Here is an 18,506-nt window from a genome sequence, read left to right as displayed (position 1 = left end):
TACATTGTGCAAAAGAAATGAGTTTCAAGAGGCAGGGGAGCAGGAGGGGGGGGGGACAACGGAGCGAGGGCGAGCTTAGATCTAGCTTCGCAGTGAAGAGCTTTTCCATTTTTCTGTCTGTTGGCCTACATGCTGGTCCCCCCTCCCCTCAGCGGGCTCTGGGGCTGGCTCTAAGTTTCTTTTGACATTCCATTCGGGGGTCTGGGGTCTGGGGTCTCTCTGTCCATCTCCGGTGCACACACACACACACACACACACACATTTCTGATAATTAAAATGGCAAACTGCGGCGGCAGCTTCTGCTTCTGCTTCTGTTCCTGCTTTTGGCAGAATGCCCATGGACCTAACGGGACACATTATGTTGCATAGAATAAGCGAAATTGGAAACAAATCTGGGATCTGAATGGCGGGGCCACTCAACGAACCTGGAACGACTAGGAAGTAGCTCTCTCCATACCTCCTGCTCTGTCGTGGGTGCTATAATATTTGCTACTACTTTTAGTCTAGAAAATTCATGGGAATCTCGGGTCTTTGCTTTGGATAATACATGTATTGGAGTGGTATCCATTAGTTTTACGATATCTCGACTAGAACTGAGGAGCAGCCTACTCTCTCGTTCTCTTCGTCAGACATCTCCAGTATGTATCCTTCTGTGATTAGTATCTTCGCTGGAGAGCAAGAAATATCTGAAATTGCTTCTGAAAGTTCTGTTATGAGTCGAGAATGACATAATAAGTAGAGTGGTGCTCCACGGTGGTCACGTTCCAACCGCCCTCGGAAATGTGTCGCATCATCGGGCGGGGGGACCGCCCCAACCCCAACCGCACCCTACCCCGTCCCTCCTCCACTTTGAAAGTTGCGTAATGGAGTGCTGCGTTGCGTCGGACAGCAGCTCTACTAATCCCATTTTGGGGGAGCACTTTCTAAGCGGCACGGAACGGGGGCAGCACAGCACAGCACAGCGCGCGTCGCGTCGCTTCTCGTCTCGTCTGTCCTCTAATTTGTGGATCAAAACTCGTTTTGGTGCAGGGCTGGCTGCGAAATGTTGTGTGTGTTGTGGAAAGAAAGAAAAGAAATGAGCATAAATGATGTGATTTCTTTTCGATGCGAGGCGATGCGGGGATTTGCTGTGTGTAAACGCATCGAAAAGAAAGTTTTTCTTTTGGCTTTGAAATACTCAAATACTCGCGTCCGTACGCGTCGGCCGTGCATGCTTGGTAGCTTGGAAGCTTGGAAGCTTGGCAGCAGCTTTTGTCTTGTCTCAATGTCACGCCCCCAGGCCCCACCGAGGCCACAGAGGCCCCAGACAAAGACAGACAGCTTCAGCGGCGAGCATTTTGCTTACAATAATCGAGCGCAGTGCCATAAGAAAGCGTAGTAATAATCGTAATAATAAACAAAATAATGGCAATAATCATAAGTATGAGAGAGACAAACCCAATCCCGTCTCCGATACTCACTCTCCTCGTACACATGGATGTGGATGTGGATGTGGGGATGTGGGGATGTGGGGATATGGGGATATGGATGAAGAGCACAAGTGAAACTTTGCCAGCGACACTCGAAACTGTGGCGAAATTTCTTAACACTTTCCCATAAGAAGTCATAAAGGCAGGAGAGCGAGCGCGCGGTAGAGACGGTGGAGAGAGGGAAGAGAGCAGCAGTAGAAAATAGAATACATTAAATTACGAGCACAAAAGCTGCCCTGGGGAGAGGCTTAAGATTTTGGCAGTTGTTTTTGCAACAGGAATACTAATGGTATTCCAGAAAACTAATTAATGTACTTGTATTCAAATAAATCTAGAGCTGAGCCACAACTGTTTATGGAAACAGCTGTTTTATAGGATTAGAAAACAGATGTATGAACTTATGCGAGCCTGTCTTACGGCTCCTACGGGAATACCATCAACAGCGGCATCCCCTTACAAGATTCAATCAGTCTCTCGGTTCTCCTATCCCTTTCTCCCTCGCCCAGCTCCAGCTCCACCGCTGACATTGAACTGTGTCAGTGGCAGCGGCATCGGCAGAGTGCACCAAAAACAATGAACAGCAGGCTGTCGGCTGTAAAGGGGCGGTCGGGCTGCTGCTGCGTCGGCGCCCGCCGCCTCGTGTGCGCGATCGCTCTCTTTCTTTCGCCTTACTCGCTCGAGTCGATCTACCCAAAGTGCATTAATATAAGGTGAGGCTTTTGAACCACTCTTCGAGTCGCATATCTTCTTACCACTCTCTCATTTGCCACCGCGTTGTGCGAATGCACGAGCCAGCAACAAAAAAAAAACATAGATATGTATATACCCTGCACCATGTGTGCGAGTGGCTAACCTTCCATCAATACACCTTGGAGCCGAGAGCCTCTGCTCTTGCGCAGCAGCGACGCGACTGGCTTGGCACGGTACGGCAGCGGCAAAGGCGATGTTGTTTGTGCCGTTGTTTCATTGTTGTTTCGGTCGTCGCGTGTTCATCTCTCTCTCGTGTCTTTTTCTTTTTCGGGGACGATCGCGCGCCCTCTTTGGTTTCACGTTTTCCACTCACGGGAGGAGAGAGCATGGCAATATGTTCTAGTTATTAAATATATCCAATTTTATTTATTTATTTATTTGTGCTGGTGTGTGTGTGATCAGTGTTTCGCGTGTATGTACGTGTGTGTGTCTATGTAAAATGTAGCAAAATGCAGCGACGCCAGCAGAACAAGTACCAGCGGGAATCTAACGACGATTGCAGTGACAGCAATAACAACAACAGCAGGAGCAGCAGAAACAACGGCTGTCATCAGCGGCTCTTCCTGTGCTTTGCCAAGGTGTGTGTGTGTGTGTGTGTGCTCTCTCTTTCTATCCATCGTTAGCCATGCCCATGCCTCCTCTTATTTACTTTCTAAGTTTTATCTTCTCTCAGTTTGCTTTTTTGCTTTCGCCTCCCCTGCATCTATCTTGTCCTGCCCTGCACCTCCCTGCTCGTTTTACTTTTTTCGCTCGCTTCATCGGGCTGCTGTGTGCTGTGCACTGTCCCCCTCTAGCTCTTCCGCTCTCCGGCTCTCACGCTGTGCTGCTACTGTTGCTGCTGCACTTCTGCTGCTGCTGCTTTCGGGCTATTTATAGACTAACTTTATTAGTTTTTGCTGTCTTCTCCTTCTCCTTTTTCGCCTCATCTCAAGTCCCAAGCTGGACTTTTAGCTCCCCCTCTCCACTGTCGGTGCATCTCTGCTTCTGCTTCTGCTTCTGTAGCTGCTGATGGGTCTTTGAGGTGTTCTCCCGCTTTGCTCCTCTGCCATGGAGGAGAAAAAACGTTGATGTTTATTAGGGGTATTCATGTTAACGGAGTACATATGTATGTACAATATTGCCATCTTGTAACCCCACGGCTGTGCTGTGCATTTCCATATGAAAATATCATACGTTTCTTTGATTAAAGAAATTTCCATAAATTTGTTTACACTCGTATGTAAGATCCGGTTCCATAGCGGTTCCAGCAGCAGCAGCAGCTGTTTGGCTCGGCTCTTTTGTCACTTTCTGGGCTCTTTCATCTTTTGCCAAGTTCCGTTTTTGGCTTGAATTCGGATTCGGATTCAGATTCCGATTCCGATTCGGACACACAGATTTAATATGCAAATGGGTGTGGAAGACCATAAACCGTTTGAGCATCATCGCAGCAGCAGAGACGGAAAGCGCAAACTGCGAACAGCGGATTCCTCTCCCCCTACCCACTAGCCTCTCTTGTGCTCCGTTCGGCTCCCCAGCTTTTGCCTTCTTCTCGAACCGACTCTCAATTGGCAACCGGCGACTGCCCGCCCCTCGAGCAGAAGCGTGTTAAACGTGGGCTTAAAAAAATACCCATTCGCATTTCCAAAGCATTTCCAATGCGAAAGTGTGAAAGGAAGTCCCCCTATCCCCTGTCCCCCTGTCTGAGCCCTCCACTGTGCTCACTTCTCGCGCTGTGCATTTCCTGCTGCTCTGTGGCTGTAAAAAGTGCGGCCAATATTCATTCTCCGACAACAATCTGTCAGCAATATCCTGCATCCTGGGCTCAGTGAAACGAGGAAATTGTCTGTACAAAACACTTAAAAAGGCGGGAGCGGGAGTAGGAGCAGGAGCGCGATGAGTAATGGCTATAGCAGGAGAGAGAGCATTCTGTGGATCATCCGAAGCTTAAGCTATAGGTTGTTCTCGGTGTTCTTCCATTTTTCCATTCTTCATCAATCACTACGATTAAGTATCTTGTATCTTTCGCCAAGCATAACTGTGTCTTTTGTCTGTATCTGTCTTGAGAGTGTCTTTCCAATCGCTGGCTGATCTTTGGGTTTCAGAGCAGAGCCAGAGCCGGAGTAAGCGCCAAAGAACTGCTGTTATGCTCCTCGGAGTCCGTTAAAAGTCTCCATCCATCCATCCATCCATAGCTCCATATCGCGATCTACTACTATCTCTATCTCTATCCAAGTCTCTAAAGTTTTACAGTTGCTCAGAACCGAACCGAACTCCAGCGCAGAACGGAACGGAACTGATGTCGCGTTTTGTGCTTTTACTTTGCATGATGCATAATGGTACAGTTATGAGTGGATGCTGGAACAAACAGGGGGATAGAGATGAACAGAGAGGGAGAGATGGCTGGTGGTGAAGCAGGGACAGGGGTAGAAGTAGAGGTACTCTTGTTGTTGCTCTATTAACTTGCTCACGCTAATGGCTAAGATATTTACGAGATCCAAGGCAGAATGAAAACTACTGGAGAGAACCGGAAGTGACTGGTGCCTTCCCTCCCCTTCCCTCACCTCCTCTTTCCCCTCTACTCTACATACGAATCTTTTGTTTATCTTTTGGTGTTTTTTTTTTGTGAATCAAATATCGTTATTTTCCTTCTGTGATATTTATAGATTGTTTGGGGTTTGGGCTCCTTAAAATTAGCTCTGCTTTCCAGGAGGCTTACTCTGAACTGGAACTGGTTCCGAAAACAGCTGTGTTCCAAGTAGGTCTTTCTATGGACTATTTTTGTTTATCATCTCTCTGATATAATCGTAATCAAGAAAGACAAATTAAAGGACAGAATCGGTAGTTGGAGGAAACTCAGGTTCCAGTTCCAGCCGCAGTGGAATATGACCCCGCCATTGACCCCTAGGCCAACAGAGGGGTGACACATCACATGGCTGCCCCTGCCCCCGAGTTAACTCGAAAAGCGTACAAATTCAAGCAGCATTCCAATCGCACCTCCAAAGACTCCAATGACAGGATCGATCCGACTGTGTGTCCAAAAACTGGAAAGATAAAGAGCAGTGGTGAGGAGGTGGGAACGTTAGCCAGAAAGAGGGAAACACTGCCATTCCATCATCCGATGAATGGGATGATGAGGCCCCCGCGTTAACCGATAATGTATTCCGTTGAAAGAAGGAACGGAACGAAACGGAACGAGAGAGATGCATGTGAAAACACGCGAAAGTGAACGAAATGGACAAAAAGCGGTGACGCATCAACGTCCCACTCCCCTCAGCACTCCGCTCACCTTCCGTTCCGTTCCGTTCCGCTCCGTCCATCCATCCATCATCTCTCCATTCGGGCGATCGAAATCCGCTTCGGAGGAATTCCACCCGCTCACAGTGGGCGTCGTCGTACATATACCGATGAAAATAATATCTAAGAGCGTTCTTCGAAGTCCCAAGGAGCCTCGAAGATAAACGAAAATTGAAATTCACACGAATACAATTTGATCGACAACAGTCGTAGCTATCTATCTATCTATGTATCTATCTTTTTGTATCGCTTGTCGAACAACTAATCAAACATTTCACGGGTTTTATCGCCCATCTGGGGCCACTGTGCCCCGTCTGAAGGGTGACATATGGTAGCATCAGCAACAGCGACGGTGGCTCACGTCTCACGCATGACTCAAATTGTTGGTATGCCCCTCCAGCGACAACCTGGCGTCCGTCTTCTCTGCCGCTGCCGCTGCCACCGCTGCTGCTGCTGGCGTCTAATGGTTCTTGGAATTGCCGCATACGCAGCTCTGCCGCAGTGCTGCTGCCGGGAACCCTTTAGCCAACGAAAGAGCCAGAAAATAGCTGGAAAAGTGACCCAGAATGAAGCTTAAGCTTTAACCGACTTTTGCTGCTATAAAAAGCTCTACAAAAGCTTCGACGCCGCAGCTTTGCCTCAGAGAAAGCTACGAATAAACCGACCATTAGTACAATTATATTAATAACTGCAAAAGCGATCTGCCTCAATAGCAAAAAAGATTCCATGATCTGGCTTTAAATCAGCCAAAACGGCATCACTGCTGCTGCTGCCAGCATAAGAGTGTACTGAGCCAAGCGCTGCAGCTGCAGCAGCGGCAGCGGCAGCAAAAACAACAGCAACAGATGGAGTAACGCTGCTGCTATCAGCCGATGACGACGACGACGACGACGACAGCGACGATCGAAGTGCCGCCGCCGCCGCCGCCGTCGGTCGTCGTCAGTAATGGGGAAAGCTTTGAGCACAGCGGAACGTCGCGAATAAAGAGAGAAACAAGAGAACAAAATAAATTACAGAACAGCCAGGGCAAAGCAAAAGAAAAGCGAAAGAGGAAGTGATAAGCGGAGGATATATTGTGTTGTTTTTGTGTGTGTGCTTTCGGTTCTCAACTGGTGAATGATTTGGTACCGATCCTCTGAATAAACCCACGGATACGATAAAATACGATACGATACGATGGTTCATCTTTACCAGCGACGTCACAGCCGCGAACAGGTGGGTGGAGTGGACAGGAGAACCGGAGATCCGTTTCATTCCAGGCGGCACGCGTCATCCGTAGAAGGGGAAGTGTGCATCTGTGTGTCTGGCGAAAGAGCGTCGCGTCGCGTCGCGGATGGCATACGAATTCTCTAATTAACTTCCCATAGAAATTGCGCATGAATGAATGAAAGAATCGAAACGTTTATGGAATTTGTACCATGCCATGGATGGGGAAATGTATCTACACTCTTATCAGAGAGAGAGAGAGAGAGAGAGAGAGAGAAAGAAAGAACGATAGGGAGAGAACCGTGTAAACACCCACTGTTAGGAGAGACTCCAGTGGGAGAGAGAGGGAGAGGGCACCATACATTTTGGAGCTTTGAACTGCTTCGAAACGAACGGGTGTCGTTTGGATGGAGAACGAGGTCAAGAGGTTGCTGCTGAAACTTGCACTTTTTTTTGTGGCCCACCGAAAAAGAAGAACTCTACGAATGATATAAATGGAAGAGAGCTCGAATGACACGCAACTCTGTTCGTAATCGAAAATTAATATTTTGGATTCGCGGAAAGATCTCTGAGAGAGATTTTCGATTGGGAATTTCCGATAGCATTCCCTGGAACGAGCACCCAGTACTTCCAGGAATGCTTGCTCCAGTACTCCAATGAATACGGGGGGTAATAAATATAGCACGTTAAGGAGCTGCGACTCGATAGGGACTGTGGGCCAGTGCTTGATTAGCCCTACTAATAATAAACTCTTATACCAATTGTGAGCTAGCTAGTCGGTGTACGTCCACACCTCTCCGACTCTCCGACTTCCAGTCTCCCTCCGATGGAATAGATCATCGAATGAGTAATTTGCTCACACTTATAGGAGGATAGAATGATCAATTGATTAATTACAATCTTGATCGCGTATCGCGATCGAGTGTCACGACATTCGATGGAAAGTTGTGTAATTTCTGTTCTGCGTGCATCATCCTTCGCACTCGCTGCCACATATAGTTCAAGTTTATGGGGAAATGGGGAAATCTTTTTGAATAACACGGAACAGTTTTCTCATGAGCTTTCGTTTTCGTTCATCTTCTCGTTTCAGGCTGTGCAACAATTCATAGATCTCTGCAACAATCTTTGTGCCACAGCAGCAGCAGCAGGGACTTTGACAGCATCCACATCCACGTTATCAGCAGCCTCTGCTTCTGTCTCTGCCTCCTCCACAGCCTCCGCCAGCGGCACACAGCCGCCACTGGCCTTTACAGCGCCACCAACGGAAGCTGCCACAGCAGGAGCGATAGCAGGAGGAGGAGAAGGGCCAGTACCCGTCTTCAGGCGACACATTTCACACACCACAGCCGTCAAGTTTTTGTACGCCCGTAAATTCGATATACCACGAGCCGTGTCGCTCTACGAACAGCATGAGCAGATCCGCCAGAAGGAGTATCTCTACAACATCGATCCGGATGTGGAGCCGCTGCGCTCCGAGCTGCAGACTGGAAAATTTACAATCCTCGTAAGAGTACATTCCCTGCATCCTGTGTCCCTGAAACTTATGTTTTATTTCTCCAACAGCCCGCCCGGACCTCCAGTGGAGCGGCGATTGCCTTGTTCACCGCCAATCGACACAGTCCGTTGAGCGTGGGCCATACGACGACGCTGCAGGGGATCGTTTATCAACTGGACAGCGCCCTGCAGGACACGGAGACGCAGCGTGCGGGACTGGTGTTTATCTACGACATGAGCGGCTCCAAGTATTCAAACTTTGACTACGACCTCTCACAGAAGATACTCACCCTGCTAAAGGTGAGTCTCAGAAGGAGAAACGGAGTCCCCTGAAACGGAAGCATTCATGGAATGCAAATGTCATGGAGCCAAGTCACTTCTTTCGCAAAACAGAAACTACAGTTTGATCCATTGCTTACTTATGTTTAACATTCATATCGGAGATCTACGATTAATCGAGCTGGAAGAACTCTTCTTTAAGGCTTTCGGTTCCTAGAGATAATATTTACATATGTATGTGCATACTCGAATTTGGGGGACACTAAAGGGGACAAAAGTCAGTCTTTTTCCTTCCTAACATCAATGTCAGCTTAGGAGACTCTTCCGAAGGCAGTCGGTGGCGTGGTTTGTGCCTCATTTCCGGCGCAAGTCGCAAGTCGAGTCGCGTGTGTCGTTCGTCGTGTGTCGACTCAACTCCGATCTGAGCTTGCCCCAAAAAGGCACGGAGCGTGGAAGTCAGCCCCTGGAAATTATAAATATTAAAACACGATGTCTTCTATTAATATTTCCATATGCTACTGCTGCTGCTGCTGTTGCTGCCACTGCCTCTGCCTCTGCCTCTGCAGCTATTTTGTCGCAGCTTTTGTTTCTATGTATTTACCAGTACGTGGTGGGGCATTCATCTGCGGATCTGTGCCACGGGGAGGGCCGGGCCGTGCCTCTGCCTATCAACAAAGTGGTTGGGAAATGTCTTCAAGCTGAAAATTTCTGTTTCGTTTCGTTGGCTTTTCATGTCATGCGGCAAATTTTCTTCATTTACTTGCATTTTGTTGTTGGGGGAGGGGGAGTGGCACGTGAAGGGAGCGAGCAGGAGAGGAGAGCGCGACTTGGCTTGGTTGCAGTTCGTTGCCAGTGCTGGGAAGCCGCTGTACATAATTATTGCATGCAAATTATTCTGCCTAATCGTCTGCTGCTTAACAGAGCTTTTTTCAGTGGTCGAAGATCACTTCTGTTAGCCAACAGCCAACAGCCAACCGCCAATGCGCCTCTGTTAGCTAACAGCGTGCGCTCTTCTCTTCCTCTGAGCTGTTAACGTGCTGTCTTAACATGGAATGGAACTGCCTGTTTTTCCTGCCACCGTTAACATGGCCATGTTACACGTGTGTTTTTGTTTTCTTTCTGTTAGTTAACATAGCAAAGTTCTTTGGTCTCCCCCTCCATTCCTGCTCTTCCGCCAGGGGCTTACATTTTTCTGTAAGCCCAGTGTTCTCCATCGAGTCAGCTCGATAGTCATCTTTTGGCTCCCATAGAAACGATTCACCCGGAAATCCTTCACCGACCAACACCCACACACAAGCACACGACTATTTGAGAGAAACAGAGAGCGTCACAGCAGCACAGCAGCAGCACTGCAGCAGCAGCGCAGCATCGTCACAGCGTCACAGCCGCAGAGCAGCATCAAGTCCCGACCTAGCGGTGCGTGGGCGTTGATGCTTCTCTGGCGGCGTCTCTGCCCACGCAAGAGCTGGGAGAAGGCAACAACAAGAACAAAAGCTCAAATTACACTACCCTTAGTCAGAGTAAGACGCAATTTGGATTGGGGACAACCCGTAGCCCGCAGCCCGCAGAACGCAGCCTGTCTGCCTCCATTTCCCCTGACCCGTGTCTGTCCCCTTCCCGCTTTTCATCCGCTTATTTGCATACAGTGGCGGCAGAAAGAAACAACAACAGGTAGCTGTTATCGCTCTTGTTGCTATCAGGCCTGCGGATACTCTTCAGTGGGGGGGCCTTGGGTATCAGGATTATGAAACGGAATTGCCATTGGGAAAACAGTTTTTTATGCCTGAAGAAATGTATCTAAAGGTACTTCCGTCGGATAATATGGCATGCGAATTAATATAATCCAACCATGGGAATGGTAAGGGTATCTAAAGTGTCGGTCCCTCGGGAGAATGGTCTTTACTTTCGTGTTGTTTTCCATCTCATTGGCTGCTGGCTGCTGGCTGGCTGGCGGGTGGGGGGTTGGTCTGCAGGTCTGCCCCCCCGCTAAGCCGAAGCACACTTTCCATGATCTTTGTTTCGCTTTTATTTTGTTTTTGTTTACTTTGCAATTGCGTTTTATTTTTCACCGGCCAGTGGTACCGTTGCTGCTGGAGATCATAAACAATATGGGAAAGGGGAGTGGAACAGGGGGGGTGGGATGAGAGAGGGCAGACATCGCCGGCCGGCTGACTGCGGAGGCGGGCTTGCGCCTTCCTTGACCCGAAGGAAGGCCTTCAAAAGGTATGTGGGGGATACACCTTTGTATACATACGCATATAATCTACTCCCATACATATTATATATGTATATTCCATATATATTCCACAGTACGAAATCAAAACGCACATAAAATAAAGTTAACAATGAAAATGATTTGCGTGGGTGCTCTCTCATTCATTCATTCGCTCATTCTCATTCTCTCTCTCTTGGTCTCTTTTCTTATTGAAACGCAAATGGAACACAACACAGCTGTGTGAAGGTATATTCAATGATAGGTGAGGCAGAGTCGCCCCGTATGTGTAGCGAGAGAGCGGATTACGTTACCTTCGCATGTCACATATGCATGTACCTTTGCTGAAGCGTCGGTGAGTGAGAGCGAGCGGGAGTGTGAGAGAGCACAAACCTTCGGTGTAGGTGTGTGTAGGCGTTCGTTCTCTTTGGCCCGCGTGCGCTGGTGTGTGCTGCTGAGCGAGACACAACGACGGAAGGTAGGCGGGAAAAGATAAATAGCGGCTAATCTCCCTCTCTCTCTCTGTGCCAAAGGGCACTGGGACAGGGTGCCTCAGGGTGTCGCGTATGCGCAATATTCCACCATCATCACGCATACGCAACATTTTGCTGCTTGGATGGGAATTAAATCAATGAAAATATCAGATCAAATCAGATGCGATGGTTGAAAGAGTGCATCATAGATATACATACGTACTCTCGCACTCACACACACACCACACACAACACTCGCGTGCGTCATATGCCTACGCTTTTTCACTCTCACTTTTTAGTCAGTGGAAAGAGGAAAGAGGGAGTGGGAGAGGGAGCGGCAGAGGCAGAGGCAGAGGCAGAGGCAGCCAGCGAACAAGTGAGCGTGCCAAAGCTCGCTCTCACTCGCTGCCGCTCTCCTGCTCTTTCCGCCGTGTGGTGTGTGCTTGGCGCTACGTGAATACGTCGCTTGTGGCTATCTTTTGCCTGATTAACTAATTCAGTTGACGTGTTCTAGTCGACGTTTATAGATTGTATCCAAAAACCCACACTCCACACCAGCAGACCAGCAGACCAGCAGACAGAAGAAACAGAGAAGAGAATAAAAAGGAAGAGGAGATCAACAACAAACGAAGAAGTAGGAGAAGAACAGAAACAGAAACAAAAAAGAAGAAGAAGCGGAACATGTGCGTGTGTTGAATTATTGTTGTGAAAAGCCTTTTCCAATATGGAAAAACCATTTCCGATACGCGATACGAAATGCGGAATGCGCGCGTGTGTTAAATATTTCGTACAATAATAAATAGTGCTTTTATTGTTGGATGTCGTGGTGTGGGATGGACGGTGCTTGCACTTGGCCCAAAAAACACTTGGCCCAACCTCGATTGACAGATGGGATATCGACTCGACTCTCCTTTTGAGATATTTATAGTACCAACAGAGAGAGCGATAGAGCGATAGACCGATAGAGACGGAAAGACAGAGAGAGAGAGGCCATTCGTATCATTTCATTCATTCACTCACTCAAAACGGCTTAAATACGATTTGTGTGTTATTTTTACAACGTGCTTTTATTCTTTTTGTTGGCTGTAGCCAGTGCCCCGTTCCTTCCTCGACATTGACTCAAATGTTGAGTATTTATCCCCTCTCTCTCTCTCTCTCTCTCTCTCTCTCTCTAATTCTGTGTGCGTGTGCGTGTGTGTGTGTGTAAAAATGCAAATTCGATCAAGAAACAACGGAATTGTTTGTGCAACCCACCAACCTTTATTATTGAGCCGCGGAATCATCAATTACACTTCGAACTTCCGCATTGCAACAGAACATAACTGTCAGCCCCCCGCCCCCCTGCACCCACTCAGTGGTGTGGTTCTAAACTCCAAAATCTGATTGGAAATCATTTGAGAGCAGTTGAGAGGTTATGTGGCAACCCTGGTGACTGTACCTTCACTGCCGCTTCTCGGGGGTAACGGTAATTCCTGATTTCCTGTTGCTGCTTCAAGCTCGAGTATATTCGAAAACATATGTTGACTTTTCCATTAAAAATGAGAAGTTCTGGCAATGTTTTTCGGCTACTTTCGGTTGCCATATGGCAACCCCCTGTCCCACGGACAGCGATGGCAACCCTGGCAGCGAGCAACCACCATCCCACCCATTCGGGGCAGGAGCAGCAGCTGCAGCGACAACCGAGACGCAGAGACACATGCAACCTTGCAGCAGGAACAACGGAACAACCCCCACAGCAGCGGAGTACTCTCTCTTTCTCCGGCAGGCAGCAACCCTGTGTCTCTCTCTCGGACGGCACGAGCCGTCGCTGGGAATGGGGCGGTAGAGGGAGAGGGAGCGTGAGCGCGAGCGTGAGAGAGTGGCCGAGGTGGTGGCAGAGAGCGCGTGCGCCGAGAACGAAAAAAAGCAAGCGAAAAAGCGAAAAGCGAAAACGAAACGGACAAAAAAAATAAAGGCAGCCGCCGGAGCAGCAGCAGTCAGACGTAGTTCAGCTTTCCACGAGACGACGCGCGAGACGAAACAGTATTCAGATCTCGTGTATTCATTCGATATTCAATAACTATTCAAACGCCTCGCTTCCCCTATTCGAAACGGGGGACACCCACTCGCGAAATATATTGTAAAATAAACCTGCACCGCCCCCGCCCCCGCCCCCTCCGGCACCACGCAAAGAATTAAAAGACAAAAACATCGTCGAATTTTTTCCAAGTGCAAAAAACGGAACACAGTGACTGCCAAAAGAAAACCCACTCTTTGTCTGTGCGTGTGTGTGTCTGTGTCTCTCCGTGTCTGTGTGACCGTGTGTGTGTGTGTGTGTGTGTGTATCTACAGAAACCAAAATTTTGGTTTTTAGTTTGTTGAATGTTTTGACAGCAGCACAAAAACAAAAGGAAGAAGATACATTGCCCAGAGATCCGTCGCTGGTCGGGTGAAAGAGAGAGAAAAGTATCTACAAGTATCTACAAGTAACGTCGCGACGTCGTCCACCTGGCGGCCACCAAGAGCACAAAGCCCCGAAACGAAATTCAAGGGAAAATAACTTTAAATTTTGTTTTGTTTTTTCGCCCCTCCCCCTCCCGCACCCCGCACCCCGCTCCCCGCTCCCGTGCCTTCCGTGTCCTTTCCGGTCGGCGAACAGGAGGATGTGGATGTGGATGTGGATGTGCAAGTGCAAGTGCATCTCTGCCTGCCTCTCGTTGTGTAATGTGACAGGCAATTGTTGAAACAAAACAGCAGCAACAACAACAACAACAAAAAGTGCACACGAAACAAAAAACAAAAAAAAACAAAAACAATCAAAAAGAAAAGTTATGTAAAATACAAAAAAATTGTTCAATTGGAAGTGCAGCCAAAAAACAAAAAAACAAAGAAAAAAAAAACCAAAAGGAAATTAGCATTTAATTGTGCGAACCAGCGGCAGCAGACCCCACGCCCCCCACGCCCCCCATGCCGTCCCACCATCCCACCAGCATCCATTCCACCTCCCGCGAAACTGTGTAGCACGATATTACGATACTAAATCTGAATAATTAGACAGGAGAGCGAGAGCAGCAGCAACCACTCAAGAAGCAGCCACAATCTAAGCTCCATTCAGCAGGTACTACAAATTGAATTGAATATAAATAAGTACATAGTTATATGTATAGGAGAGGTACACTCCGATCCAATACTAGACACATATTCGTACGAGTCGCCCCCTCATTACTGCTCTCTCCCCCTCTCCCTCTCCCTCTTGGCTAGTTTTTTGGTTTTCAAGGTATTTGTAGACAAACATTTAAATATAATTTGAGTTTCTTGTTGTTGTCTGTTTGTCGTCTCTGATTTAGTGGGTTTTTTATGATTCATTAGCTTTCGAAATGTATTCAGTGATTCATTGGATTCACTGGATTCGCTTTATTCATGGATTCACTGGATTCACTCATAGAATAATCGCGCAATCAAACTCAAAGGCCCCCTCCGTACGCCCCCCTGGCTTTGGCTACTAATCAATAATTTAGGAGGTGTTGCGCCTGTCAATTAGCCAGGACTTCGGGGGCCAGGCAGGACTCTCCTAATAAGTAGGTCAACTATTTGGAAGACTATTTGAGGCTGTGACTGTGGCTGCAGTATGCCAATCGTGGCATTCGAAAGGCGGTAGATTCCATGAAGGGATCCACTGGCACTGCCACTAGGATGGGTAGAATATAGCCCGAAGATTCTTCCAGGCGCGAAGAGAAGGAATTGGGCTGCAGAAAGGGAACCCAGGAGGAGAGCAGAAAGAAGAGCGACAGACAGGAGAAAGGCGCGAAAAGTAAGAACTTCCTGGGTCCTTTTCTCTTCTCTTCTGTTCTCTTCTGTTCTGTTCCTTCCTGTTCTGTCGATTTTGTATGATGTTGGCAGCAGGTGATGTGTGTGCTGTCGGTGAGGCTTTTGTCTTCCCTGTCTTTGGCCCAAAGAAAGCTGTCGTCTCTCAGCAAACACCAAGGAAGAGGGGGCAAAAGGTAGAAGGATGGGCAGAAGTAGAGCCAATCAAACACAGCTGTTGGTGTGGTTTCACGTCTTTGCCTTTTGTTTCTTTTCTTCATGATTTATGTCCATAGACGTCCGTGGAGGAGAACTATCGTATCGCATTGTATTGTGTCTATAAATATTCGTAGGTAGAGGTAGATGTACCTTTAAGGCAGACCTCTTCGCCACAAAAGCTGCAACATGCGGCATTCCATGGTGTCAGGCAGGTGCTGGGGTGCCACTCGATCATCGCAAGAGATCGATCTTTCGGTATGCGATGAAGGAAGAAAGGAAACAACCGATAGATATCGGTGAAGGGCACTGCTGTCAGGTGCCAAAAGTTCAGGCAGCAAAGCCTCCCGAAATGAAGTCATAAATAATATTCGAATACAGGAATGAAGGACACGCATCCCACACTCCGCCACACACATCCCGCATTGAACGTTCCACATTCCACATTCCACACAGAAATGTGGAAGTCCATAGTGGAAAAGGTGAAATCAATATTTGATGGCTTCGGATCGAGGCTTGGGGCTCTCGCTGGCTCTCGAGGAGGAGGAGGTCTGGGGATAAGCCATGCTAATTGGAGAGCTCTTTAAATCGATTGAGTGACACACGATACACATGATGCCACATGCCACAGGCCACATTCCTCATGCCGCATGCCTCATGCCTCATGCCAAATTCAACGCCAATGGAAACCTATGCCAAAAAGCTAATCAATTGGAAATCCCTTAGAGATTCGCCCCCCACCCCCACTTTGTATCTCTTCGATTTATTGTTTGACACAAATTCGAGAGAATTTCAAGGAAAAACTCTTGAAAATGGCAAGTCCTGCTCCCCCGGGGAGAGGGGGAGAGGGAGAGGACACGCACACGCACATTAATAAACCAAAAATAGCCTGGCAGGTACTACAGCTTCGATAGAGTGTATTTATTTATTGTACGTATTGTGCAAATAAATAAATAAATAATCACACCGAAAATGCAAAGCAATCGAATGCACGAACATCCGGCTCGCCCGTCCAACATTTGACCGTGTCCGGGAGAATTCCGACGGTGGAACACGCTCTCTTGTGGCTCTGTGGCTCTGTGGCTCGCCTCTTCTTCGCTCTCTGCTGGCAGGAGGGGGAGAGCGAAGAGCCTGGCTAGGAGCTCGGAGTTACGTACAAATATTGGAACATTCCGAGCATTCAAATGTGTCTTGTAGATACATTCGTACGCTCCTTATACAATCCGACATTTCCATTTCCCTTTTGGAACATCTGATGACTGGATCTGGCCAAACAGTTTGTTTTTCTTGCCTCTTCCGCTTTATCCGCCCTCTTCCTTCTGCTTTTCGCCTCTCTTTCTGTGTGTGTTTTGTGCTCAGTGTTCGGTGCGTGCCGCTTTCGCCTTTTTTGGCCAAACGCCGAGCGTCGGGACGGACGGACGGGCGGACGGACGGACGCCCGCGACAAATTCGTTTCATGCCCAAAGCCGGCGACAAAGCTTCAAAAAGAAAAGAAAAAAAGCATTACCCATTTTGGTCAATGGCTAATTTTGCATATATTTTATTTATTTATTTATTGTTTCTATGCCGTGACCCCCGCCCCCCTGCCTCTCTTCTGCGACGTCCCCCAACAATTTTTGTGCGTTTGGATATTTATTTTGTGGGACAAAAGACAACACAAAAACGAAAGCATAATCACAAGCAAATACAGTAAATACAGTCTCGGATTGTACTCCTTTCTTTTCCAGGAGAAAAGGGCTTTCGTTTCCTTTTCTTTTTCCTCGAAGAACAGGTCGTAGCAGAAAACTCTGAAGCAAGGAAGAGCATCAACAGGCAAAGACGGAATCTACGCAGTCCGTTATTCTTCCAACTCGTATTTGCTGAGAGCGAAAGAGAGTCGTCTCAGTCGAGTGTGGCGCGGTAGAACAAGAGAGAAATAGAAGGAAGATCGGAAGGGGGAATTGCTGCGAGAGAGAGAGAGTGCAATGGGATGATGCAACACGACAGTACAGTGCAGTACAGTGCAGTACATTACAGTATTGCAGGAGATAAAGGACGCTGCTGGTACAGGAGAAAAGTCATTGGGGGAGTGCCCAAAGCCCAAAAAGGGCTTTGATTTCCCGGGAATTCTCTTAATTGGCTTATTTGTGACGCCATCCCCCATCGCCCCATCGGCCCATCCCCCCCCCCCCCCCCCCCCCCCCCCCCCCCCCCTCTGAGCAATCACACCGCTCGGAACACACTTCATTTCAAAGATTCAAACGAAATGAAATCGTTATATCGGTTGTAATTGAGATTCCCCCTGCTTTGGCAATAGTTTTTCGTGGAAGAGTTTTTGTTATGGATGGATTGCTTTTCTCAGGAAAAGCACCTACTCTTTCGCACAATTTTCATTGGAAAATTAGCGAGATAGAATTAATAGATCCGGGGACATGGCACGGGATGGCATGACATTTTCCTCGAAGTGTTGAAACAATCTTTCTATTTCAATTTCGGTCTCGATAGGATTTCCAGGAAGCACGGCAGCAGCAGATGATTATAGTATCTAGATTCGTTTCGTTTCATGGAAAAACATATATGAGATATTGTATTAGATTGCAGATTGCAGATTGCAGACACACTCCATTCCATATTCTGGGAAACGAAGACCCAATCCCACCCACCCCACCCACTCCAAGCTGTGGCTTTGGGTGTGGGTGTGGGTTTTCCCTTGAAACAGAGGCGGCTCCCCTGCAGTTCAGCGGCACCTATTTTTAGCCACAGAGCCTTGCTTCTCTGCCATTTGCATCCTGGCTTCATCCTTATCCGCAGCACCCCCCACACGCAACACACATGTCCCCCAAAGGCAAAGCAGAGGATTTGGGGGCGTCTCAGATGAAGGAGAGTCATGCCCGGGCACGTTGCTCGGCCCACTCGAGGGATCCTCTAGGTTCTACGGGGTTGAAATCCGTCCCGGGTTCTCCTTCCAGCAGTGCCCACGCGACATTTCATTCAACTTTTCCGCACACAGGCACACACAGACTTTTGACCCTCAAGGCAACAAGAAACAACAGCAGTATGTGTGGGTGCCACCTGCCACCTGCCACCTTCGCCCCCGTTCCTGTGATTGCTCGTTCCTGTTGCCATGTGGCCTGGACGTTTGTCAATTAAGTTTCTATATATACACGGAATGCCATATGCCTTATGCAACCATGGGATACAACCATGGGGAAAGGGGGGGAGGGGGAGGGGGAGGAGTGGAGCGGAGTGGAGTCCACGAGTCAGCGTCATCATCAGATTCTGATTATTGGGGCATTATTGTGGCCCCCCACCGTCCAATTGCGAACGTACTCGAAAATATTCATATTCGTATTCTCGTATCTGTATCTCTGA

General features: G+C 48.1%; 1 protein-coding gene across 7 annotated transcripts in view; it reads left to right on the top strand.

Moving 5' to 3' along the window:
- Ptpmeg2 (Protein tyrosine phosphatase Meg2) overlaps window positions 1-18,506 on the top strand; it is a 31,890-nt gene that overhangs the window by 6,516 nt on the left and 6,868 nt on the right. For 3 of the 7 annotated variants that reach the window (XM_033384352.1, XM_033384353.1, XM_002134497.3), the window contains exons 1-3: window positions 2,416-2,797; window positions 7,789-8,202; window positions 8,262-8,492. In XM_033384352.1, the coding sequence (XP_033240243.1) occupies window positions 2,669-2,797; window positions 7,789-8,202; window positions 8,262-8,492 (774 nt within the window). In that variant the 5' untranslated portion in view covers window positions 2,416-2,668. Of the gene's footprint in view, window positions 1-2,415; window positions 2,798-6,432; window positions 6,708-7,788; window positions 8,203-8,261; window positions 8,493-11,672; window positions 11,791-13,986; window positions 14,254-18,506 lie in introns of those variants that run through there. The other 4 variants (XM_015186750.2, XM_015186751.2, XM_015186749.2 and 1 more) reach the window with 4 other exon arrangements.

The sequence above is a fragment of the Drosophila pseudoobscura genome, chromosome X (assembly GCF_009870125.1).
Source record: "Drosophila pseudoobscura strain MV-25-SWS-2005 chromosome X, UCI_Dpse_MV25, whole genome shotgun sequence".
In the NCBI taxonomy this organism is placed as follows: domain Eukaryota; kingdom Metazoa; phylum Arthropoda; class Insecta; order Diptera; family Drosophilidae; genus Drosophila; species Drosophila pseudoobscura.
The sequence above is the reverse complement of the archived record's forward strand: the minus strand, read 5'-3'. Positions and strand labels throughout refer to the sequence as shown.